Below are 26,033 nucleotides of genomic sequence, written 5' to 3' on the forward strand. Positions count from 1 at the left end.
AAAAAGTGGAATTTGTGCGGGGTGTTCCAGTTTTCATTGTTTTGCTGTAAGGGAATGGGAATGGATGTTTAATGAGAGCATTTTGTTCAGAATATACGGTAAGTAATGTTCGATCCTTTGCTGTCCATAATTCGTATACGGCTGGGCGGAATGTACCATGGCGGGATGTTTCGAAGTAGTCTTGTTTTTGCATTAGATCTCAGGTTTGCAATGTCTTGTAGTATTGTGGTGTGTGTCTTTCTTTTATGTGCTGAAGCACGAGCATGTAATCATACATCCGTTTCGCTGGCACAATTTTGAGTTCAGCGAATAGATGTGTAGCATGCGAGTCATATGAAAGGTTAGTTATAATTCGAAGGACTTTCTTTTGCAGCATTTGTATCTTATTGACATCCGCATCTGTTGTTTTTCCCATGCCAAATGATCGTAGGTTACATGACTAGTTAAAATTGAGTTTTATATTCTTAGTTTTATATTCTGAGGCAAGACGTGTCTAACTTGTTTAGAACTCCGCATGCTTTAGAGAGCTTGACCTTTAGTTTATGGATATGAGTGTCCCAGGAAAGGCATTCATTTAAGGTTACTTCGAGAAATTTGATATCTTTTACGTAGGGTATGTTTATGTTACCTAGAAACATTTCTGGTATAGACTGTACAGCCTTAGTTTTAGTTCTAAACAGAATTTTTTTTTTCTTCTCTGCATTTATCAATAATGAGTTATTTATGCTCCATTCGTGCAACTTTTTTAATATGAAGTGGCCATCTTCGGACAGCTGGTGAGCAGTGAATGCAGTGACAAAGACGGCAGTGTCATCGGCGTATCTGACAAATTTCGTGTCTTGGTTTATCAAGGCAATGTCGTTGATGTATAGGTTATATGTAGCGGCCAAAGTATGCTGCCTTGCGGAGAACCGGCCTTTATTGGAAAGAATGTTGATTTTGCATTGTTTATTGCTACGGATTGGAGGCGGTATTTAAGATAACTTTTTACTGGGTTGAGGTTGGTTCCTCGGATACCGTATCGCTCTAGTTTTGTTAACAATGTCGCATGGTTGATCCTATCGATCGCCTTGAAGAAGTCGGTGTAGATCCCAAGTGTTAATATTTTAGCCTCGAAACCATGTAGTATTATTTCCTTTTGCTGAAGCAATGCATGGGCTGTTGATCTTCAACGGCGAAAACCATACTGTGCGTCGGTCATAACGAACTGTTTCACAAAATGAGGTAATTCTTGATTTAATTATCTTTTCTATACCTTTAAAAAAGCCGGGGAGCACCGATATTGCCTATATATTTGAAAAATTGTTTTTAGCGTCAGTTTTGTATATAACAGTTACTTTTGCAACCTGGAGTCGCTTGGAAGGTTTAAAATCTCGAAACGACACGTGGGCTATGAGGAAGTCTAAAGCAGGGGGCTCCAGATTACTTTATGTCACCTGAATCTTTTACCGCACGCTGACTTAGGACAGAACACGGACGTTTTTATATTTCCCTTCTATTGAAATAGGGCAGCCCTGGCGCGGATCGAACTTGCGATCTTGGGATCAGCCGACGAGCACAAAAGCCTCTCTGCCAGCATGGCAGGTCCTGTGCATATACCCGGCAAACATAAAGAACAAAGGGTGATCGTTCAACACGCATAGATTACGTCGGTAAGAAGTCTATGGTAGAGAGAGTTTGTGCATATTGTTCTTGATAATCACAAAGTGACCAAAGGAGGGGGAAACCTCAAATTTGCTTGCTACCGTTTCGACAACAGGACTTGTCTTCGTGTGGGCAAAGCGTTCATCACTCCGGAGAGGAAGGTCCCAGTGAGAGTGGAGAGAGAGTGTGTGAAGCGGGAAGGGTGCTGGGATTGGGAGGGTGAATATTGTCCAGGCACGATGGCTCTTAAGGTTGATTAACCGCAGGAAATGTTGTTGGACTAGTTGGTTCTAGTCAGACATCATGGAATTTCAGCGCTTCGAGACGAAGACACAGAGAAGAGTTGTGTGTCCTCTCTATGTCCTCGTCTGCATGCGCCGTGTTTCCATGTTGATTAACCACTTGACGTGCAAAACAGTGAAAAGAAAAAAAAAAGCCAACTAAGCAGAAAGGAATCCCGGGGTGTGTAAGCGTGGAGAGATAGCTAGCGTAGGCTTGAAAGTCTTTGTGTCCAGCTGCGACAGGTGGCTTGGTATGACTAGCTGCGTTGACCTGAAGAACTCAGGTAAAGAAAGTAGGCAGCATGGCAGAACCAAATACCGGAAAAAATGAAGAAAAACAGAGATAATCAGTGCGGATTCAGTGAAAGAGTGAAAGAAAGGGAGCAACAAATGTGGTATCAAAGAGTTCCTGAGAAATGATAGCAAGAGATACAGGACGTAAGCTAAGGATAAATTGAACAAATAGAAAGAGAGGACAAATAAAGCAAAAAATGTCATTTCGGGGGCCAAGGACCGGTCGGGGTCCATGGGTAGGGTGAAAGAAACGATAAAGTGGTGTAGTGAAGTACTAGGAAATGCTCTTGGTTAATTCAGCTAAATGGGCGTGTCGGTACATAATTACAAAAACAGCAGCTCAAAAATAAAGACAGGGACAGACAAGAGACGACAACGACGTTGCACTCTCTCTCTCTGTCTTTTTTCTTTCCCGCTGCCGTCTTTTCCAAATGCTCTCACCGTGTGAAAGACCTGCTCATAGAATTAGGCTTGTGGTTCGCCCTTTGGCACCGGAGCTCACACTTTTAGCGTGGAACACGGGAGAGTTTTGCAACCTCCGCCTCAAGGCACTGGACCCTGGACTGCGCCATCGTCTTCCACGTAACTTAGCACGTCGCGACGCAACATTATTATGCCGTTTATGGATCGGCGTTGCTTTTACCAACCACTATGCTTTCCGGATGGGCATGGCCGACAGTCCTGCCTGTGAAAGCTGCGGTTGTGAGGAGACCATCGCTCATCTTCTCTGTGAGTGCCCTGCATTTGAGAGTGCAAGACATGCACTGTGTTGTGCCCTGGACCGCCTCGATCCTTGCCCATTAACAGAGCACAAGATCCTCGGTGCGTGGCCACAGCAGTCGACTGCCCTCAAGGCATACAAGGCACTCTTTGCCTACTTGAGAGCGACTGGATTGAGTGACAAATTGTGAAAGCGTTGTGCGTGTGTGTGTGTTGTGCCTTTTTCCCCTTTCTCTCTTCCTCCTTTTAGCCCCCTAATCCCTCTTCCCCAGTGCAGGGTAGCCAACCGGAACCCCTTTCTAGTTAACATCCCGGTCTTTCCCTCCTCCTCTTTATCTATCTATCCAGGCTTGTGCTGGAATGTTCATGAGATATGGTAAATTTCCTCTGTATATGTTGGTACCTGCTGGTTGTAAGCTTTTAAAGTTATGTATTAGCAATGCCTCTCTGTACTTTCTGTCCCCAGTAGATTTGAAGCCTGAGTGAAGAATGAACAGTTTAAGTTCATCGATGTTGTGCCCCGTGGATTAAAATGTTCCGACACTAACTTTTGTACGTTCCTTGCTGTGTCAGCTCGATGACCGTTTAGTTTGGCGTTTATTCATTGCCTGGTTTCTCCGACATATCGTTTCTGGCAAGAGAAGCTTTGAAGTATGTAGATACAAGACGACGCGCACTCTAAGACAGTCTTTATATCGAAGCTGAATTTGCTTCCCGTGATTTTAACTGCAGTGTCGGCTTGTCAATGCTTGCATATCTTGCATGTAGGTCGAGAGAATGAGTTTACTATCGGCGGGGCTGCTTCTCCAGCCTAGCCTGTACTAGAACGTCTTTCAGGCTTGTGTTGCGGCTGTATCTAACGCTTACAGGGTGGGAAAATATTATCCTGGGATGATCGTTGTCAAGTAAAATAGGGTAATATTTCCACTGAATATCTTTAAGGTTCAGAACGGTGATCGAATATTTCGTTTTAAGTACAGAAGGCCATTTATGGTTAGCTTTTGGTCGTTTCTTAGGTACCTGGCCTCGTTTTAGTAGTTGCTCGTAATGCTTTGCAACGAGCAACCACTCTAAAAGCAGGTAAGGTACTTAAAAAACGAACAAAAACTAACAGTAAGCGGCCTCCTGCACTTTTAACGAAATACTCGAACACCCATCTGCATATAAACGATATTCTGCTGAAATACCACCCTATTTTAATTGGTAACGATCGTCTGAATAAACTTTTTTTCTTCTCCGATGCAGCAAAGGAAACATGCAGGAGCAACACAAACCTGAAATTCATCCTAGAACACGCTAGGCTTGAAAAAAAACACCCACCGACAGTAAGCTAGCCAATGTTCTCGACCTACATGCAAGAAATGCAAGCATTTACAAAACGACACTCCTGTTAGAATATTGGCAAGTGAATTCAGCTTCTATATAATGACTAGCTTAAATTACGCGTCGTCTGTTATCTACATGCTTCAATGCTCCTCTTGTCAGAAACCTGGCAATCAATGAGCGCCACACTAAACGGGCACCGAGCTGACACAGCAAGCAAAGTACAAAATGCTGGGTCGGAAGGTTTTAATCAACAGCGCACATCTTCGATGAACTTAGACTGTTCATTTTTAAGTCAGGCTTCAAATCTTCAAGGGACAAAAAATACAGAGAGGCATTGCTAATACACAACTTTAAAATCTTACAACTAACAGGGATCAACATATCCAGAGGAAACTTAGCATCTCTCAGGTACATTCCGGCACAAGCGTAGTTCTTTAAACAGGTCTCGCACATGGTGAGAGCATTTCCCTGCACTTCATGAAGTCGCTTCATCATTTCTTTCGCCACACCCTTCTGTCCAGAACGTTTTTCCCCCATCAATGACGTTTTTTCGCCCACTTTTTTTCCTTCTCTCTTCGTTCAAGCTATCATTGGCTTATGCCCTGCATCTCTTGCTTGCATTTCTAAAAAAGCCCGCAGTTTCCTCAATCCTTCCCCTCCTTCTTTTCATGAAGTGGCTTGTGGAGCTAGTTGGTTATGCATTTATAAAAACCACCTCTTGAAGGACATGGACAGAAATGGAGACACGCTCATACTGCGCGGATTTTACTAACAGCATAATTTAATTCATGAAGCGATGCTAAATGTATACAGGGCAGATAAAAACGCTGACAATAAGTCCTGTCTCATGTTGCTTTGTACTCTCAACTTCCCCGTCCAAAAATGCGCTTTCCACGTCCACGTCCAAAAAGGGACGTGCTGCTCACGCAAGTGTCTTTACACTCAAAGGCTGTTTGTCCTCGATGATTTATCGTGTTGTCTCGTCTAGGTTTCGATCAATTATCACTGTATTTTGATAACAAGGTTCACACTTACAGTCCAGGCAATGGTTGACGAAGTTCCCATCCTTTTGATTTCTTACGTTCCTTTTGTGCTCAATGAGCCGATGATTCAAACAACTGCCTGTTTGACCCAAATAAGTTTTCCCGCACGTCAGCGGAATGCAGTGCGCTACAACTTCGACGCAAAGTGCCATGCAGATCTGATATTTATTTTTGCAGCCTTTGGGAGCTTCCCAGCGAAGCGTTGTCATTTTACAAATTTTTTACAATTTTTATGTGCTGAAAAATAGCCTTTGTTTTTACTCTAGGGGAAATTCTCTTAAAATTGTGGATTATCTATGGATGTGTCGGATAACCATCATCCTCTGCTTTCCTCTGGCTGAGTCTCTGATGGTTGTTTGCCTGTCATGAACATCTTGAAGCGTATATTTTACCACCGTAACCAAAGCATCGAAAGGGAATATACTCCGAATTTTCAAAATTTCCAATTGCTGCCTAGTACTTTCTTGACCAATATGCGGACATGATCTTTCCAGTGCCCAACGAAAGCACTATTTCACAATCGCCCACTTCACCAGCTTAGATTGCGCCGAAGTGAATGGTAAGAGGCCTTTATTGCCTAGAGGTTGATATATACAGCGTGCATAATCTTCAGAGAGCAGAAGCATTGTGCCCAAGAAACGAATGGCGCTATCATTATTTCATATGTGATGATGAATGGGTGAGGTAATCACTGAAAACAGCAAGTACCTCTTGAACTGTAGAGTCATAGCTGCCCTCATGAGTGCTAAAAAGCACAAGAAAAATCTACGAATCGGAGACACCTTTACTCTTTCTACCTTGTCGTGGTTCTGCAATCGGTTAGCTAGCAAACGCTCACAGTGGGCGAGAAGAATATCACTTAAAACTGGCACAATGCATGACTCATGTATATTCCCTGTTTCTGACGGTAAACGTGGTCATTCCAAGTGCCACACGTGGAAGTAAGATAAACAGTGAGCAATTCACCGAAACTCGTAGACATCCATGCAGCATTTCGAAACGGATTTTTGCCAAACTGATCAATGGCATACAAGCAATCTCTGATGCATTAGAGAATAAAACAAGCCTTTTAAGTCGAAAGAACACAATTTCAAACTTTTCCCTGTGTGTGCCGCCAGAAAAGTTAACACATGAAAAGAATCCTGCATTTTGAGCGCAGGCTGTGTGTCTCCCTTTCTGTCCGTGTCCATCAAGTGCTGGTTTTTGCAAATGTAAGTTCCTTTCACGCATTCTGTGAATTCACCCGCAATTTTATCGTTTCATCCTTTTTTCCTGCATTTTGTTCGGCCATGTTGCCTAATTCCTTCATCTCAGTTTTTCAGGTAAGCACAGCCAGTCATCCCAAGCAACCTGTCGCAGCTGGGCACACAGCCTTTCAAGCCCATGCTCGCTATCTCTCCACGCTCCGCACCTCCGGATCCCCTTCTATTGAGCTGCCTTTTTCTTTTTAGTTTTGAAGGTCAACCGGTTAATCTTCTTTGGCAGAAATCATGCCTGGACAAGATTCACCCTCCCCATCCTAACAGCTTTCCCTCTTTACACCCTCCTGACCCTCAACGAACCCTCCTACTCAGAGTGAAGGCCCTATTTAAGCCCGCCAATGATGAACGCTTTGCCCAGACGAAGACAGGTCCTCTCGTCGAAATGTCGGCAGGCACTACTGCGGCTTTCCTCTCCAGTGTTCACTATGTCGTGATTAGGTAGTGTGTTGTTGTTTCTTCTCTTTCTGGTTTTGATTAAGGGTTAAGTTTTCTCAGTGCGGGTGTGTCCTTATTGCTTTTTTCGTGCTCTGTTGCATAAAGTGTACATGCTTTTTGATCTCGGGCAAGTTTTTGTCATTCAGTTACGCTCTTCTTGATAGCTTGCATTTGCCCTCACCTTCCCCCGCCCAGCATTGCAGCGCAGTTTTCTCATTTGAGAGTTTATGCTTAACGTCGAGTATGTTCGTTCCACTGCATAGATGATAGGGGGCAAGTCGCCATCGAGCTCGCCAGCATAAACCCTACATATTCGGTAGATCCAGTCCGCGCTTCGACGGGCTTGGCAGCAATGGAACGGCAAGCAACGCAATGAGATCATGTGAATCGATAGCAAGGAAGCGCTTTCTGTGTAGCTAACACTACTGGCGTAGGCAGAGCTTCTGTATGCTAGCAACTGAGGCTTGATGTGCGCCTGCAGGAAGGTGAGAAGGGTATCAAAGCGGTCGAACGTGTCACAAAGCATTCAAAACGCGTGCGAGGGCTGCGGCGTTTCAAGCAACGAGGGTCGCTTTTCGCTTTTCGAAGCTCGAGGAAGGGAAGTAGGCAAAGGCGCCCCAAGCAGCTCAGCGACCTGATCGACAGCATTCCAAACATTGGGAAAATTTGGGCTATGAACAAAAAAGGGGAGGGGGAGCGGAATGTCAACCTCCCACTTGACGCATGAAAGGTGCAATGAGGGAAGGAAACAAGTAAGGACCCGCAGCGGTGACTCACCGGTTAGGGCGCTCGGCTACTGAGCCGGAGTACCCGGGTTCGAGCCCGACCGCGGCGGCTACGTTTCAAACGGGCGAAACGCAAAAGACGCCCGTGTACTGTGCGATGTCAGTGCACGTTGAAGATTCCCAGGTGATTGAAATTATTCCGGAGCCCTCTAATCCGGCACCTCTTTCTTTATTCTTGAACTCCCACCTTCCTCCTTTCCCTTAAGGCGCGGTTCAGGTGTCCACGAGATACGTGAGGAAATTACTGTGCAATTTGTTTTCCTCTAAAACAAATTTTCAAAGAAGCAGGAGATATCAGGAGACAAATATGAAGCAGTAGCAGTGCAGGTGGGGGGGGGGGGGGGGGGCGGAATTTTCGACACTAACAGGACTGTCAACGAGCACTGGCATTTTTAGTACACAGATGTCACTTCAAATCAGGCAGACCCCTGAAAGTGCTACGCCATCCAGCGCTGTGTTTTGTTTGGGTTTACACTACCCTGATCAAGAAAATTTCCACAGTTCTCTGAGGTGAGGGGATTTTATCTATTTATTAGTACCTCAAAGGTTCACTTGGGGCATGAAATGAGGGGTGGGCTAACATATCATTTAAATAGATCAGTGATGAATGATTTGGAAGGATTCCAGGCCAGGAAGAATAAAAGCTTCATTGGGCAGCTTGTTCCAGTCTCTTCCGGTATGGGCGAAGAATGATTTGAAATGTGCAGAAGTGGATGTTCAAGGTGTATGAAGAGCTTTCGGTTAGCTGATGCGAAGTGAGAGCTGGTGTGCAGGGGTGATAACGGAATGACTCAAAGGGGAATGATAAGACGTGTGGAAAAGACAGCTTGGTTATTTTCCAACGGGTTTCAAGGCTGGGGAGGTTCGCTTTTGTTTTCAATGCAGTTAAGCTTGTACGATATGAAGATCGGAATTTATGAATCTTATCGCACTATTTCGAACGGACTCAAGGGTATTGTCAAGGTTAATTTCTTGGTGGTATCAGATTCAGCGTGAATACTCAATTTTAGGATGGAAAGGAGCTAAATAGGCGGAAAAATTTATTGAAGCAGGTGGTAAACGCAAGTTACGTTTTAGATAAGAAAGAACATGGCTATCTTCGTTGGTTATGTTTTTTTTATGTGGATGGCCTAGGTGAAATACTGTGTTAGGTTGATTCCTAAATATTTATAAGAAGATGCATGGGGTATCATAAAGCCAGAAAGGATGTAGTTAGGCGTAGGATACGATTGACGACGACGAAAAGATATTGGAGTTGTGTTATTAAGTACCATAAACAACTGTAAGCTTTGTTGAGTTCAAAGTTGCGCTTAACAAAGATGTGTAGCATTTAGCCGCATCGCTGCGCTTACGAGCATCGTCACCGTCATCGTAGTGACGTATATTTTAGGACAAAAGCCCTCCTACTTAATCTGAATGGGGGTTCTCTTGCTTCTGCTTAAAATATTTTGCTAGTCTTGATAGCAACAAGAAACGTGCAGCTTTTATACACGGCACCGTGTATAGGTTAGGCGATATGCGCCTTCAGGCTCCGTGATTTGATTTCTTGCAGTTGAGTAGAAGATTTATATCACCCGTAAAACACTAATATTCAAAAAGGTGCGATCTACCCCAGTCCTCATAATTCAACATCCTTTCGTCTTAAAGGTGCTAGAGTGACCCACTACACTGCTCATAAGGGACTATGTGGACTGCAGACTTTTGAATATTTCTTTCGTAATGAGCCCAGTTCAGAAATTTAAGTGAAATTATGCTGTATTGGCAACCACACTTACATATATATCTTATTAAAAAAATGTGAGAATGAAAAGAAAACTTTAACTCGTAAAAAAATACAGCACGCAAACTCTTTCTTAAAATAAAAAATCGGCCAATTCTTGATGACATACGAATGAAAATGACTTTACTGCACTCCTCAGAGCCTTCTTAGCCAGCTTGAGCCTCATAGCCCAGACTGTTTCAAGCGTGTTTTTGTTTATTCTATATGCAGCGCTGCTTCCTCATCGACTAAGAAGGACATAAAGAGATCGACGGATGGCCTGAATCTTGAATAATATGATTACAATAGAGAAAGTTAAGACTGCGCGATTAAGAGGAGGCCACTATGAAAAGAAGCGAATACAACATACGTGCGCAGTGCCAGCTATTTGTCATGCTAACGAGAGCACACACTGTGGAAAAAAAGCTGTAAGAGGCAATAACATTGCACCTTTATCTTCGTAACAATATTTTTTACACTTCCGTGACAGTTGTTTAATGTTGTAAGAATGCATAACATTTGTTCGACATTTTCGGAGTATTTGTATCACATGATATACGTGTACCAGTGCAGCACAGCAAAAGACACGATGAAGAGAAGAGGACACACAAGAGTACAAGCAAGCGCTGAGTGTTATTGTGTCTTTTGCTGTGCGGCCCTGGTATGCTTACATCATGGAGCACCAACTAGTCCGCAGTCTCACCCTACTGAATTTTTACCACATTTCCATAAAAAACCTGCATTAGGTTATTGCATCATACAGCTTTTTCACTAGGGCAGGCTATATAACGTGCGAATCCACACACGCTACCACCTTTGGGCGTCACATATGTACTTATAGTCATGCACACACCGCTTTCGCAAAACATAACAAGGAATTACATAAGGGCATGAAACTTTACAACACAACCGGATAACATTTCTGAAGGCCGGATGAATCAACAGCTTAAACAAGGGGTCACGCCACTTAACGCTTCATGTAAAAAAAAAAAACAACGCAGTAACACGGGTACGAAAACGGCAATGTATAAATTAACAAAGAACATAATCAAAGGCGAACGGTGAGGGAATAAGACGGGACGTGGCTACCTAGATGGCGCAACAGAGAACAATCAACTAGAGTAGTCGATGGTGAACGTATCAAACATTATAAGACATGCGAAAATCATATCAGTCAAGATTGGTACGAGCGTAGCAGCAAAAAGCACGTGTATGGGCAAAAGTTAAAAACATGGTAAATGATTAAAACCACGACCGAAAACGGTTACAGAGAAGAAACGCGAAAACCAGCCGTTAAAGCCTGAGAAACGGTTTGCAAGCGGCCTTCCAGAAAAGAGATTTCTTTCGGTTTAAGTTGGACGGCGTTCTGACACTTCTCGCTAGTTTTATAATTTATTTGTTTGTATTTGTGAAGCACAGCAGGGTCCTGATTGCACGCAATAAAACTTTTCCTTCGTTTTCTCCAGAATTTATAGAACACTCTTTTCTAAGCAGTACTCTCATAAACACAGCCAGAAATACTGCTCTAAAAATTAAAAGCAAAGTGTTTTGGAGAAACCTTTGGGTCGAATGGGCTGTTTCACGTTAAAGGGCAACAGATGAAAAGTTTACATACGAATATCGACCAAGTTATTTCTATAACATGTAAAGCATATCATAAAATGGCTTGTATAGCCCCGAAGTTTGTGAGCATAATAAATCTCGCATTTTTCTTTTCCTCTTTTGGTCGATGCAGCTCTACTCGAAAGAAATATTCTTCTTTAACTATGGCTGTTGAAACCACTTTTGCACTTTAAAGGAATGTACACCGACTCCCTATGGAGAGAATTTATACCGAATTTCTTTGGTTGGCTTCTCAATTTTAATTTAGTATCGGGAATTCGGCATACTATGTGCATGTTTTCTTGCATCGACCACCGCTTACAGCATTTCTTTGGCCTGCCAGTGCACTTTTTCTGAAACACAACGAAAATGTACAAAAGAAATTGTCTGAAAGACACCAGCAGCTGCAATAAAAACCAAGCCATGCTCTGAGTTTTTTTTTCTCTTTGTTTATCTGTTTCCACTGAGTCTTGCGAGCATGTTCGTAAGGCAGCACATAAAGCATGTTGTCATCTCCGCTTGCTACATGCAGAGCATGCGTATCTGAATCAAATAAAAGAATACCAGGTAATCGCCTGCGGAGCAAACATGAAGGCACGGTACCTAGCTCTGAAGCAAGCTCGATAAGGACGTCAATCTCAGGTGCTTTAGCGTAGATCTGCACGGTGTGGTCGTGTATAAGTCCCTGCACAAGACGGATGTCAAACGCCACAATCACATTCTCGAAGAACGAATAGCAGCCCACTGTCAGCTCATTACCGAGCCATCCTGGCGCCGAGCACCAGCCCCTGTGGAAAGAGAGCGGCAGGGAAAGTGATTACTTCAGATATAATGAGCGGTGTCAGTGTGCACTAGAAGCCTGCACATTATCCTGATTAAGCTATTCGTGCACAGCACAGTTGAGTTCATCATGAACATTACAATTTTTAATCATGCTTTAAACCTACGGCATCATCAACTGAAATCAGTTTCAGTTTAACTTTCTTGCGAGGAGAAACTTACATGCTGCGTATCACTGAAAAGCAGCACCAAGTTACAGCATTAGGTGCAGTAATAAATTGTCACTGCAGATTTCATAATTACACTTCTTAGATTGTTTAGAGAGGTTAAAATATTTTACGGAAAATGTTTTAACAATATAACTAAAGTGTAACATACAGTAGATTGATAAAGAACAGGCTTTGTAGCGAGTAGGCAATGTACTGCAATGCGCCTGGTGTGCATCGATGTAATTTCTTATCGGTCGTACCAGTCGAACTGGTAGTTTTTTTTATTTTGCAGTCTTCCACTAAAGCATATGACACTCGTGTTGGTTTCTAAACTTCTCTGTATTGTACGATTACAGAAAAAAGACCGGTGCGAAAATATCACACCTACAAAATAAACACTAGTCGGACGGCTGTTAGTTACGTTAGCTATACATCAAATTGTCTTCTTTTGTAGTAGATGCAGCTTGGACTTATTTCTGACGCTTGTGGTACTCTATTTTACAAAATTGGATTGGGGGAGCACAAACGTCACTGAATAATAACGTAAAATTTTCCGTTTTACCGATAATACGCGTGTCATTACAAATGATGTGCCATCAGCTGACAATAGTTTAAAATTGTACTACTCTGCACATTCATTCTAAGCTAATTTTATAGTACTATACCGTGGACCTTTAAACAGTCAGCTATTTGAGGCACTCCTTTTCCAAATGCATGCCAATGTCTCCCGAGTTTCGCTATCCTGTCTGGATATTAGACAATTCCTGTGATTTATTTCAATTTCTTCCTAAACATTTGGCATTCAAGACAGCAGGCAAAAACCCGAGGGCTAAATTTGCTTTTTCCTTTAATTACACAATCACTGCTTTGGTTATAAAAATAAGGCGTCAGTGTACAACATAATCTGCACGCCTTGTACCTATATATGTTATCTTTTAAATTGCTGAGGAAGAAGCGTGGTCTGAGGATGCGGCGACGCCGGCTTATTTCGAAGATCTAGTGTCATCAATATTAACTTAAGGTTTTCCACCTTGCAGATAGAATTACGCAGCTCCAAGGCTGTTCCACGGACGTCTGAATTCTGCGAATTGAAGGGCAGAAATTTATGACTATGGGGATTGAATCGTTTACAGATATCTGTATATTCACCGTGACCACTTTTCTTCTGCCTAAAAACCACAGCGCGAAAGCGTTAGTTTCTGTAACTTAGCTATTTACCAACCAGCACTGAGAAAAGTTCTAACTCGGTGCTAAAAATAAAGAGGAATTCATGCTGCATGAAAAAACACGAACTTATAGAGTGTATTAGTTTTTAATAGCTTTTCGAAAATATAATGAGAATCAATATGGAGGGGCAGTTTTATGACTGTCTCTTTACCCGAGTTTAAATATGAGTATGGCGCGAGTGGTTTGCATCTCATTCCGAAATGTTCTTGTGGACATAAATAAATTACACGGATGTGTAATGACAGATCATAATATGCCGAAGGCGTAATTCAATGCGTTAACCTAAGTTCTATCTGCGTATTCAGGGTTGCTCTCTTTAATGTTGTTATTGAAGTGCAGATTACAATAAGAAGGTGCCGCGCTGGTTTCTACTGCACACCAAAAGATAACAGCGCTAGGAGCAAGGCACCTTTTTTTCCCGTCTCCTCGTTCCACATGCTGTTTTCTTTCGCTTTGAAGTGTAGAGCTCTTCGAAATCAGTGCGAAAGAGGAATATGGGCTATGCAATATCTTTTGCCGGCAAATACTCCTCGCTCTTGGAAAACACTGCTATCACATAAGGATTTGAAATGACTAGAGCAGTCGATAAGGACTGCTAATGAGGTAATAAGGTAAAGAATCACGATGTCATAAATGCATGTATGAGCGATTTGCAATGAAATGCTTGTCCCTCATCTGGTAAACATTCAGCTACAATCGGCCTTAGGCAACAGTGTAGTAAAATGTTTAATATCTTTCCAGATTACATCAAAGCGCTGAAAATTTGCACTGAAGAACGTTAATTAAGCATCGACCTTTACCTCATCTTGTCTGCCCTGTAACTTTGTGTCGGTACAACTAAAACGTGTCTATAACTGCCGGACCTCTGCTGAGCATAAATTTTGCGAATAATGTATTCGTTCTTTTGCTAGTGTTTGTGGAAGATTTCGAGAGCACTTGCGCACCACACCAAGAATATATAACTTTGGCTGCATGCATGCCAAGAAAGTAAACGCTAGAATTGACAGTAATCGCTAGACATCAATGACGAGGAACTTCATTTTCTTGTGGAAAGTTTCTAATTTGCTGTAATCCTGCATATGTTTGCTTTAGGTGTAAGTAGGCAGCTTTAAGTACTCAGGGACACAAGGGGAAAAGAAACCGCCGAAAGGTTGACCGGGTGCATCTCCGGGTCGCTACAATAAACACCCTTTGAACTACTAGTTAAAAAAATACCAATCACTCGACTTACCAGCATGTCGAGGTGGCAACATTGGCACTAAGAGATTGCATGATTTCTTTAAAGACATATCTGCTACTTTGGGAGGTCTTGCGCCCTCAGGACAAACTCATCCATGCAGCGACAACAGTTGCAGGGGTTCTCCATGGTCAGCAAAGGCAAAAACCACTGATCTGTCCGGTCAGCGCAGTTTAAACACAAAAGCAAACTGTCGAGATAAGGCAACTCTTGCATCTGCAATCGTCTGGAATATCCCCGTAATTTTTTTCAAAGCATGAGAGTGGCAATAATATTGCCGCACTGCTGACATTCTGCGAGCGCCGCCATGCGGCCGAACGGCATGGCTGGGCTCGTGTAGAAGCGAAGACGACGTGCCTGCTCGGACGCGCGCTGCTGGTCTTCTTGGCCTTCGAATTAAAAGCCCCCTTCTGTGTCGCCCTACGTTTGTCGGTGACATTTTGGTGGAGCCGCTGGGTATCGTCCCATGAACGCTGACCCAGAGGACAATCGTGACGATCATCAGCGCCGCTTGGACACAACACCCGTCCACAAAGCAAGCCGCCGCCTGCGAGGCCTGTAACCTGAGTGTAAGCCACTGACGAGGTCGGTGCGTACCATGACGTCTACTACTGGCAGTCAGACAGGTCAGCCTTCCGGCACTGTCCCACCGGTTGTAGTCCTCACACCTCGCTCGCCGCCAACCTTCCACGGCGATCGGTGTGAGGATGTCGAGGACTGGTTGTCCGGCTTTGACCGTGTGGCCACTTTTAACCAGTGGGACGACGACCGAAAACTACGAAACGTGTATTTCGCGTTCCAAGACTCGGCGAAGACATGGCTCGAGATCCATGAGGCATCCTTTACCAGCTGGGAAGCGTTCCGTCGTGAGTTGTTCGCTACCTTCAGCACCAACACACACAAGGAAAACGCCGAAATCGCTCTTCGCTCCAGGTCACAGCAGTCGAAGGAAAGCGTGACCATGCTTATCGAAGATATGGCGCGTCTTTTCAGTCGGGCGGACCCTACCATGCCCCAGGCTACGAAGGTGCTGGCCTCATACGCTGGCCTCATACGCGACCCTCCAAGAACCGTCGCTGACTTTGCCAAAGAAGCCACGGCCATGGAACGTTCCTTGCAGGAACGCAGTCCGCAGTACGGTCGTCTGGTCAGTGTTGCGGCCATCAACTATTGTGCGTCACTGCCAGTCGCCAGAGACGAGGCGCTTCGAGAGCTTGTGCCGAGTGTGGTTCGAGAAGAACTGCGCAACCTCCGCTTAGATGATCCACCTGCCAGTGTTGCAGCCGGAGCCGATGCCGTCCGTGACGGAATTCGGCGAGTGGTCCAGCCACCACCGGCGCTGCAGCCGGAGCCGTATATCATGAGCTACAGCGAATCCCTACTGACACCGTAGCCGGAGCCGTACATCGCGAGCTACAATGAAGCCCTGCGGAGACCTGCGCCAGTGCCACAGGCATTCCGCCCTGCTGCCGAACCAACACAGGAATACCTTCCCCCCGTTGAGCTGTGCGACCCGCGCCCGGTTAGAAAAGCGGACGTGTGGCGCACACCCAACAACCGGTCACTATGCTACCACTGTGGGGAGCGTAGTCATGTCGTCCGCAACTGCCCATACCGGCGGATGGGATTAAGAGGATTTCCACAGAGCGCACCTCGGCCACGCTATGGTGAGAGACCGTGAGACATTGAGCAGTACCTGGCCGATCATGTGCTGCCCTCACCGCCTCGACGACGTCAGTCTAGGTCACCATCTCCAAGACGGGTTCCCAGTCACGCATCATCCGCTGGCCAATTCAGACGCACGTCCCCCCGCCGAGAAAACTGAAGCCGGCGGCCTCCGGGGGTAGGACCGCCGGTGCCGCAGAGAGTGAACAGCCTCCATCCGACGGTTGTATGCGACGACCCGAACGCCGACGACCCCAGCCACCGACCTCAAAGATGATCTCACCGCCGACCGCAACGACGATGCCACCGCCGACCGCACCGCCGACCCCACCGACGACCGCGTCGACGACCACACCGATGACCTCACCGACGACCCCACCGACGACGGTACCAAACACCTCACGACGAGTTGTCAAAGAATTGTTTCCACCGCCGACATTCTTATTGCCGTCGATGGCTCTGACGTGTCAGCACTCGTGGATACCGGAGCCGTCTTTTCGGTCATGAGCAGCCACCTAGCCACGACCCTCAGAAAGGTTCTAACACCTTGGCATGGGCCGCAGATACGCACAGCTGGCTGCCATGTGGTGACGCCGGTTGGGGTCTGCACCTGCCGTATAAAGATCCGAGGTGCAACTTTCATTGGCTCCTTCGCCGTGCTACGAGAGTGGACTTCCTTAAAGAGTATGGTGCGGTCGTCAACCCGCATGAGCAATTGCATCGTTTTCTACACAGCGAGCTGTTGCTACAGACCCCGAGCCGCACAGAGCAGCACTACGCATCCCTGACGACCACACAACGATACCGCCGAGAGCAAGCAAGTTTGTCACAGTCAAGTGTGATGCCAGCTTCGGTACTCGGGACATTGCCGAAGTGAACATGTCGCTGCTACTGTCTCGGCAAGTTTGAGTTGCTCGCGCCTTGTCGACCTTGTTCACGCTCGTACCGAGCTCTTAGTGACCAACTTTAGTAGCGAACCCCAACATTTGGCGAAAAACATAATGATTGCCCATTTTGAAGAACTTGGCGAGCATGCCGTCCAATGTGCCTTATCCACAACGGACCCCGTAACAGCGGAACAGGACACGGCACCAGCCATTACGATCGACGTAAACCCTGTCCTTCTGACCGATCAGAAACGCCGCGTGGAAAGCCTTATTGACTTTTTCCGCTACTGTTTTGCGTCAACCTCTAAGGTTCTTCAGACGCCAATAATAAAGCATCGCATTATTGTCGATAGTGACCCGAGACCACTATGTCAGCGTCCTTATCGTGTTCCGTCGAAGGAACGTGATGCCATCCGCCGCCAAGTTGCTGAAATGCTCCGCGACGACGTCATACAACCATCGACGAGTCCCTGGGCATCACCTGTTGTTCTCGTCGCAAAGAAAGATTGCTGCCTACGGTTCTGCGTGGATTACCGACGTCTCAACAACGTTACCAAAAAGGATGTATATCCACTGCCGCGCATTGATGACTCATTAGATCGCCTCCGCCATGCTACCTAATTTTCGTCACGACCTGCGTAGCGGTTATTAGCAAATCGAGGTCGATGAACGTGACCTAGAAAAGACCGCCTTCGTTACTCCTGACGGAATGTACGAATTTAAGGTGCTTCCTTTTGGCTTGTGTTCAGCCCCTGCAACGTTCCAACCTATGATGGACACCATACTAACTGACCTGAAGTGGCAGTCCTGCCTTGTGTATCTCGTCGACGTCGTGATTTTCTCAGACACGTTCGAGGAGCACCTGAAACGTTTGCGTGCTGTTTTCAGGGCCATTCGTTCCGCAGGTCTGTCTCTGAAGCCTGAAAAGTGCCACTTCGCATTTAGGGAGCTCAAGTTTCTTGGCAATATTGTGAGCGCTCAGGGCGTCAGCCCTGACCCAGAAAAGACGGCCGCCGTTGCTGCCTTTCCCCAGCCAACAGATAAATGAAGCTTCCGGCGTTTTTTTTTTGGGGGGGGGGGGGGGGGGGGGCTTTGCGCCTATTATCGGAGGTTCGTTGAAAACTCCTCCAAGCTCTCAGAGCCGCTGACTCGCCTGACAAAAGACTCCGAACCCTTCATCTGGGGCCAGGATCAGGAAACAGCTTCCACAGAACCTAAGGCCCGCCTCCAATCTACGCCTATCCTTGGCCACTTCGACGAGAAAGCCGCCACGGAACTGTACACAGATGCCAGCAATGTTGGCCTCGATGCGGTGCTTGTGCAGTGGAAAGACGGTGTGGAACGCGTGCTCGCGTATGCGAGTCGCACTTTGTCCCGTGCCGAAATGAATTATTCCACCACGGAAAACGAGTGTCTCGCTGTTGTGTGGGCAATCACCAAATTTCGTCCCTACCTGTACGGCCGCCCGTTTCGAGTCGTCAGCGATAATCACTCCTTGTGTTGGCTTGCGAGCCTCAAAGATTCATCGGGGTGCCTTGCATGGTGGAACCTTCGGTTGCAAGAGTTCGACGTCACTATCGTGTATAAGTCCGGTCGGCAACATATCGATGCAGACTGTCTCTCCCGAGCTCCTTTTCCGTGCCCACCAGATGAGCCCGACGCCGATTCTGCTTTCCTCGGCGCTGTCACCACATCCGACCTTGCCCGCCATCAGAGGGCCGACTGCGAACTGCTGCCTCTAATCGAGTACCTCGAAGGAACCGCTCCGTCTCCGCCCAGACTCTTCTCTCGCGGACTTTCATCATTTTGATTAATAGATATAGTCCTCTGCAAGAAAAACTACGACCCGACCGAAACTGCGTATCTCCTCGTTGTCCCAACCGCGCAATGGAGTTCTCGCTGCATGCCACGACGACCTTTCTTCTGGCCACCTTGGTTTTTCCAGAACATTGGGACGCCTCCGCCACAGGTACTACTGGCCTCGGCTTGCTGCGGTCGTCCAACGCTACGTTAGAACCTGTCGTAAGTGTCAACGACGGAATATACCGCCGACAAAACCGACCGGCCTTCTGAAGCCAATTGATCCACCGCAAATTCCATTTCAGCAAGTCGGCATGGACTTACTGGGCCCATTCCCAGTGTCCTCCATGGGTAACCGATATATTTTTGCCACGGACTACCTCAGCCGCTACAGTGAAACCAAGGCTCTTTCTCGTGGCACCGCGTCTGAAATTGCACAGTTCTTTGTTCGTCACATTGTACTTCGCCACGGCGCCCTAGCGGTTGTATTAACTGACCGGGGAACCGCGTTTACCTCGGCTCTTACACCTGACACCAGTCATAGATAAACGACTGATTACCATCCTCAAACGAATGGTCTGAGTGAGAAGCTGAACAAGACCATTGCAGATATGATGTCTATGTATGTCGACGCTGACCATCGCAACTGGGACGAAATACTTCCTTACGTCACGTTTGCGTACAACACCGCCCTCCAAGAAACGACGCGCTTCACTCGCTTCCGTTTGGTGAATGTCCGGGACGCCCTGACAACGCTGGACGCCATGCTGCTCCCAGATTGTGCCCCTTCGTCTGTCACCGGCGCTGACCAATTCATTCGTGATGCAGAAGCCGCTCGCCACCTTGCTAGACAACGGATTCGACACCAGCAGAAAACTGACGGCCGGTGATACAAGTTCCGCCACAGGGAGGTGATTTACCAACCCGGCGAGCACGTCTGGGTATGGAGCCCTATACGTTTGCGCGGGCGCTCTGAAAAGCTTCTGCGCCGCTACTTCGGCTCCTACGAGGTGCTACGTGAACTCAGCGAGGTGAACTATGAAGTGTTCCCGCAAGGAGTCGTCCGCTCTTCTCGACCGCTCAAGTCTGAAGTCGTCCAGGTGTCCCGCATGAAGCCGTATTACGCCCGTTAGCCATTGTCGGAGTTCCATTCAGTGCCGCCGCCACGCGCACCTTCGTACTTTCGGTGCCTCAATTCTGTTTTTCCCCTTTCCGGAGGCATCGAGGCGATTCCTCTTGAAAGGAGGGGGGCAATGCCACACTGCCCAGATTCTGCGAGCGCCGCCATGCAGCCGAAGGGCATGGCTGGGCTCGTGTGGAAGCGAAGAAGACGAAGTTTCCGCTCGGACGCGCGCTGCTGGTCTTCTTGGCCTTCGGATTAAAATCCCCCTTTTGTGTCGCCCTACGTTTGTCGGTGACAATATGTTCTTACATTACAATACTTTCTTTTAACAAAGATAATACTATAACCGAGAGCGTTAAACTGCGCACGCTATCCTGTCAAGTAATGGTGACGGAGTCCGACAGTCACGAATACAGCGAAAAATTTCCAAAAAAGACTGTAAACTGGACTGGCTTTCGGCCACAACGATCTGATTGAATCTCAGGCGGGGATAGCAACAAATCTGCTAGGCGGCCGTCGAAGAGAATCGCCGCTCTTGGCCGCGTCGAATTAAATGCTGGCTAAGCTCCCACGAGATAAGGCACCGAAAGCAGCTACAAGATCTAGAACAAGGTGCATGCTGTTGTGTGTGGCTGCAATAATTAGAGATAAATATGTCTTCATCTTGCGTCACAAAGTGATAAAGCTGTCTGCCGGCGGCTTTCAGCATGAACAAACAAAAGTAAAATCCTTCGCGGCATTTGTCACCTTTTAAACAAGCATTGACCGTGTGCTTGACAAGAAAAGGAAACGTTTGCATGTATGAACACTGCGAAAAGAGAAAAACACTGGGGATGGAAACACAAAGTATCTATTAGCGTTCATAATGAGGATTTAGGCCTACAACATGCCGAAAGTTTTGGCGTAACTGGCACCATTGAGATCATGCAACTCCATTGGGGACGAACTTGTAGTCAAAGTTCTCCGAATCGATGAAAGGTTCTGTAGGGAACGATGTAGCGGCGCAAAAGCTTTTCACCGAGTCCGCGGCGGCTCAGGGTCGCCCACACCATACAGGCTTACGGGGATTGAGTTCAGTGTGGCGTCGGCGTAGATTGTACACTCGGCGTCGGTGCACCGTTGGCCCTTGATGCGTAGCCGGGAAAGTCGTCCACATTTTTACGCTCGCAGAAGGTAGGCGCCGAGGTCTATGCTGTCTTCATCGGTGACGTTTTGGAGCATAGTGCCGAGCGTGCTGGTTGTCTCCCTGCCGTGGACGACCCTGAAAGATGTAATCCGGGTGGTCTCCCGCGCTTAGGTGCACGCATAGCCGACGTAAGAAGGAGACACCCCGGTGTAGTGTTGGGCGTCCTCACAAACGGCGAACATGTCAGTGTTAGTTTTTTTCACACGCGCGGTAAGTCACTTGGTCTGCAGATGGTATTGTTAAGTGTTCCAGGCGGGAACGACGCGAGAACGCCCGGGCACCGCACACAGGTCAAGAGCACAAGGCGGCCCGCACAGAGCACCAGGCACAGAGCACCGAATCCCAGAGCACGCGCGCCTCCAAGAGTCTTCATTTATCTCTTCTTCTATCCGTTGCATGGCCCCCGGTCGCAAAAAAAACACCGTCTCGGTGGAAATTAGGGTGGGGCAAGGGATCGCGACACGTAGGGCTTGAGGCGAGAGACGTGGACAACGTCACTCTGAGATGCACCGGAGGTGGTCTCCGGAAAGGCCGGGGCAATCTCGTAGGTGACGGCGGTGACCTGGCGGAGCACACGGTATGGGCCAACATAGCGGGACATTAGTTTTTCGCAAAGCCCGACACGGCGTGTGGGCGACCAAAGCAAGACGAGGGCTCCAGGGGAAAAAGTTACCATGCGGTGGCGGCGGTCGTAGTAGTCCTGCTGTGAAACCTGCGAGGCTTGTAGGCGGGAGCGAGCCAGCTGGCGGGCGTGGTCGGCGCGGGCAATAGCGTCGTGGGCATATTCAGAAGGCGGGGAAGGAGATGTCGGAAGCAGCGTGTCCAAAGGTAATTGGGGTTCACGACCGTACAACAGATAGAACGGGGAGTAACCGGCAGTGTCATGGCGAGAAGAATTGTAAGCGAAGGTCACGTATGGAAGGGCAATGTCCCAGTCCCGATGGTCCGGGGAAACGTACATGGCGAGCATATCCGTGAGAGTGCGGTTGAGGCGCTCTGTAAGACCGTTGGTTTGGGGATGATAGGCGGTGGTCAGCTTATGTTTTGTTGAGCAGGAACGGAGAATGTCGTCGACAACTTTAGAGAGAAAGCAACGGCCGCGGTCGGTGAGAAGTTGGCGGGGTGCACCATGACGGAGGATGAGGTCGTAGAGGAGAAAATCGGCCACGTCGGTAGCAGTACTGGTGGGGAGGGCCCGCGTGATGGCATAGCGAGTAGCATAATCTGTCGCAACGGCAATCCATTTGTTTCCAGAGGTGGACTCCGGAAACGGGCCCAAACGATCCAAGCCAACACGATAGAATGGTTCAGGGGGCACATCAACAGGCTGGAGCAAACCCGCGGAGAGCGTGGCGGGACGTTTCCGGCGCTGGCACTGGTCGCAGGCACGAACATAGCGGCGGACGGACTGGTAGAGACGGGGCCAAAAGAAGCGACGACGCACGCGGGCGTAAGTACGCGAGACACCCAGATGTCCAGCAGTGGGGAGGTCATGGAGCTCGTGGAGGACGTCGTTGCGCAGATGCTTCGGGACAACGAGCAGTAGGTCTGGGCCGGCCGGGTTCAGGCTTCTGCGGTAGAGTGTGTCTTGATGAAGTACAAACCGGCGCAGGGCAGGGTCAGATGGAGAGGTTCTGAGGCGGGAAATAATAGAGCGGAGCTCGATATCTCGACGCTGCTCATCGCCAAAGTGAGTAAGAGCAGAGAGCGAGAAGAGGTCAGCGGCGGTGTCACTGCCAGAATTATCAGACGAGTCAACGGGATATCGGGAGAGGCAGTCAGCATCAGTGTGTAGCCTACCGGACTTATAGACCACGGTATAGTCGTAGTCTTGGAGGTGTAAAGCCCAGCGACCTAGGCGACCAGTAGGATCTTTCAGTGATGAGAGCCAGCAGAGCGCATGGTGGTCGGTGACAACCGTAAAAGGGCGGCCGTACAAATATGGGCGGAATTTCCCAACCGCCCAGACAAGGGCTAAGCACTCACGTTCGGTAATTGAGTAATTGCGCTCCGGGGCGGAGAGGAGGCGGCTGGCGTAGGCGATGACACGGTGCTGTTCGGATTGCCTCTGAGAGAGAATAGCGCCGATGCCATAGCCGCTGGCGTCTGTGCGCACCATCAGTGTGCGCCAGCACCTCCACCAAAGATGTTACGTGGTCCAGGCGGGAACGACGCGAGAACGCCCGGGCACCGCACACAGGTCAAGAGCACAAGGCGGCCCGCACAGAGCACCAGGCACAGAGCACCGAATCCCAGAGCACGCGCGCCTCCAAGAGTCTTCATTTATCTCTTCTTCTATCCGTTGCAGTATCATGTGGATCTGCCGTGGATTGTGCGGCGGTAGTTCCAAATGGCTTGGGTAAGCTAGGCAGTAAATGCTGTTACCATATCCGTTATAAGAACTTCTAGGGCGCGGTGGTGATAGAGAATCTGCTTAAAAATTTTTTGAATTCCGCCGCAGCACCACTCGGCAGGGCTTCTGCTACGGCGCCGGGCGTCAAGTAATCGGTCGCCATGATGATCCACTGCTTTCTTGTCCGACGTTGACGTTGGGAAGGTGCCGAGCCGAACCATTCGAAACATTTAAAACGGCTTGCTAGGTGGTGGTATGGGCTTCGATAGACCAGCGGGCCTGATCGATGGCCCTTTCGGCGTTGATACTAACTGCTTTTTTTGACGTACCATGCAAAGCCGGTAGACAATCGTGGTAAGCAGTATTCAGCTTTAATGCGGAGTACGGTGCGGGAAAAACCTATGTCTTCGTCTTGCGAAACATGCTGAATTTCTCCTCATAAGCTATTGGGAACGGCGAAGAGGTAAGCAGTCGTATTGCGACGAAAATCTTCTACACGAGGATGCCATTTCGCAGAAAAAAAGGAGGACAAACACTGCTTCAACGGTGCAGCGGCTATAGAAGCGTTTCCTTCCAGATACTGGACGAAACGCTGTAGGTAGAGGTTGGAGCGTTGCTGTTGCGGGAAGTAACTGGTGCTTATCGGTCCAAAAAAGACCTCCTCATCGTCCTCTTCCGGCTGCTGGTCAACAGGGGCTCGAGATAGACAGTCCGCGTCGGTGTGGTCTAGTCCAGATCTGTAGACGACGGTGACGTCAACCTCCGGGAGTCGTAAACTTAATCGAGTGAGGCACCAGACACAAAATGAGTGCGTCACAATGGCAAGCCTGCAAAGTGCATGATGATCGCTGACCACGTTGAATTGTCCTCTGTAGTGGTAGGGGCGCAATTTTAACGCAGCCCATTGATGGCGAGGCACTCCTTGACCGTCGAATACATGCCGGAAGCCAGCAGTGGCCGACACCAAGGAGCATAGGGGATGTTTGTTTGTTTTTAATTGTGTAACACTAGGGTAGTTGTTAACCATAATTATTAGAAAGAAGAGAAAAGAACCTCATGCCGCCGGTGGGGCCCGAAAATCCACGACCTCCGAATTTCGTATCTGGTGCTCTACCAAGTGTGCTATGACGACAGCTGTCAAATCGTCTGTTTTGGGGGGTATTTATGTACAGTGAACCCTTACCTTGAGAGTGTTCACCAGCGCCACTGTCGTCTATACAGGCGGACGGAGTACGCCCTGTATTACCGCGAGTGCCACGTGGAACGTGGTTGAATGGTAAGAGCGGAAGCTGAGCGATAGCCCACTTATACCGCCTAAGGCATCAGGACTTCCAGAATCGAAACCCTCCTTAGCAATTAGTAGAAAAGAAAGGGACGAGAGAGGCCCGTTATGACATAAATGACGGAACCCAACAGTCACCGATACCTGAGAGCATAGGGGATGTTTCTTTTTTAAATTGTGGATTAATAGGGGAAATTGTTTAAAGAGCAGGAGCAAAACAACCACATGCCGCCTATGGGATCCGAACCAGGCCTGAATTTCGGATGTCGTAGGTTCGGATTCCACTGGTGGCACGTGGTTGTTTTTCTGGTGATTTCTAAACATTTATGTTTAAATAGTTAACCTATTAATCCACTGCTTTTTTCAGGAAACATCCCCAGCGCTCTTTGGTGTTGTCACTGTTCGCATCCGTCATATATGTCGCAACGAGCCCCTCTATTCCCTTTTCCTATCTGCTCCGTCGTCGAATAGTTAGTCTAAGCCTTCAACAGAGAACAGCTAGCCTACGCAATCGATTTCTCCATTTCGTCGCTTTTCGGAAAGAGGAGGGTGCCTGGGCCCACTGCACGGCGTTTTCGTCAAAATTCCCGACGATCGGGGGTAAATGTAAACGACGCTGAAGTTCGAAGGCTTTCGCTTGTGACGCTTCCCATTTAAAGGCCACGTCTGTCTTTATTACTGTTTTCAGAGTTACGGCACTGCGCGAAAAATTCTTCACATAGTTTCGTTAGTATGCACACTGTCCGTAGAATCTGCGCACAGCTTTTGTAGTCGTCCGGCGGGGGAAACTGTTACCAGCTGTTTTTTGGGGCTCTGGGCGTATTCAACTCTTGCTTACGATGTGGCCCACAGAACAGCAGCTCCTCATGAGCGAAGTGGCACTGTTGTATCACTGTTTGAAACTTTTTCAAATGGTCTTCAATGTTGCAGGGGAAGACAATGCCGTTTTCGAAGTACACTAGACTACTCAGCCGCTTCAAACCAGCCACTACTGTACATATTACCCGTTCGAACATCGCTGTTACGGTAGTGTCCCAATGTAATAGCCTTGAACTCGAACAGGCTATCTGGGGTTTTAAATGCGGCCTTGCGTAGGCCTCCTTCATCGACTTCGATTTGCCAGTTGTCTCTCT

General features: G+C 47.7%; 1 protein-coding gene across 1 annotated transcript in view; it reads right to left on the reverse strand.

Annotated features, from left to right (window-relative positions):
• The window catches only part of LOC144123099 (uncharacterized), a 111,517-nt gene that overhangs the window by 50,289 nt on the left and 35,195 nt on the right, over positions 1-26,033 (reverse strand). The window contains exon 4 of the mRNA XM_077656004.1: positions 11,755-11,939. Coding sequence (XP_077512130.1) covers positions 11,755-11,939 — 185 coding nt within the window. The remainder of the gene's footprint in view (positions 1-11,754; positions 11,940-26,033) is intronic.

This window comes from Amblyomma americanum, chromosome 3, assembly GCF_052857255.1.
Source record: "Amblyomma americanum isolate KBUSLIRL-KWMA chromosome 3, ASM5285725v1, whole genome shotgun sequence".
In the NCBI taxonomy this organism is placed as follows: Eukaryota; Metazoa; Arthropoda; class Arachnida; order Ixodida; family Ixodidae; genus Amblyomma; species Amblyomma americanum.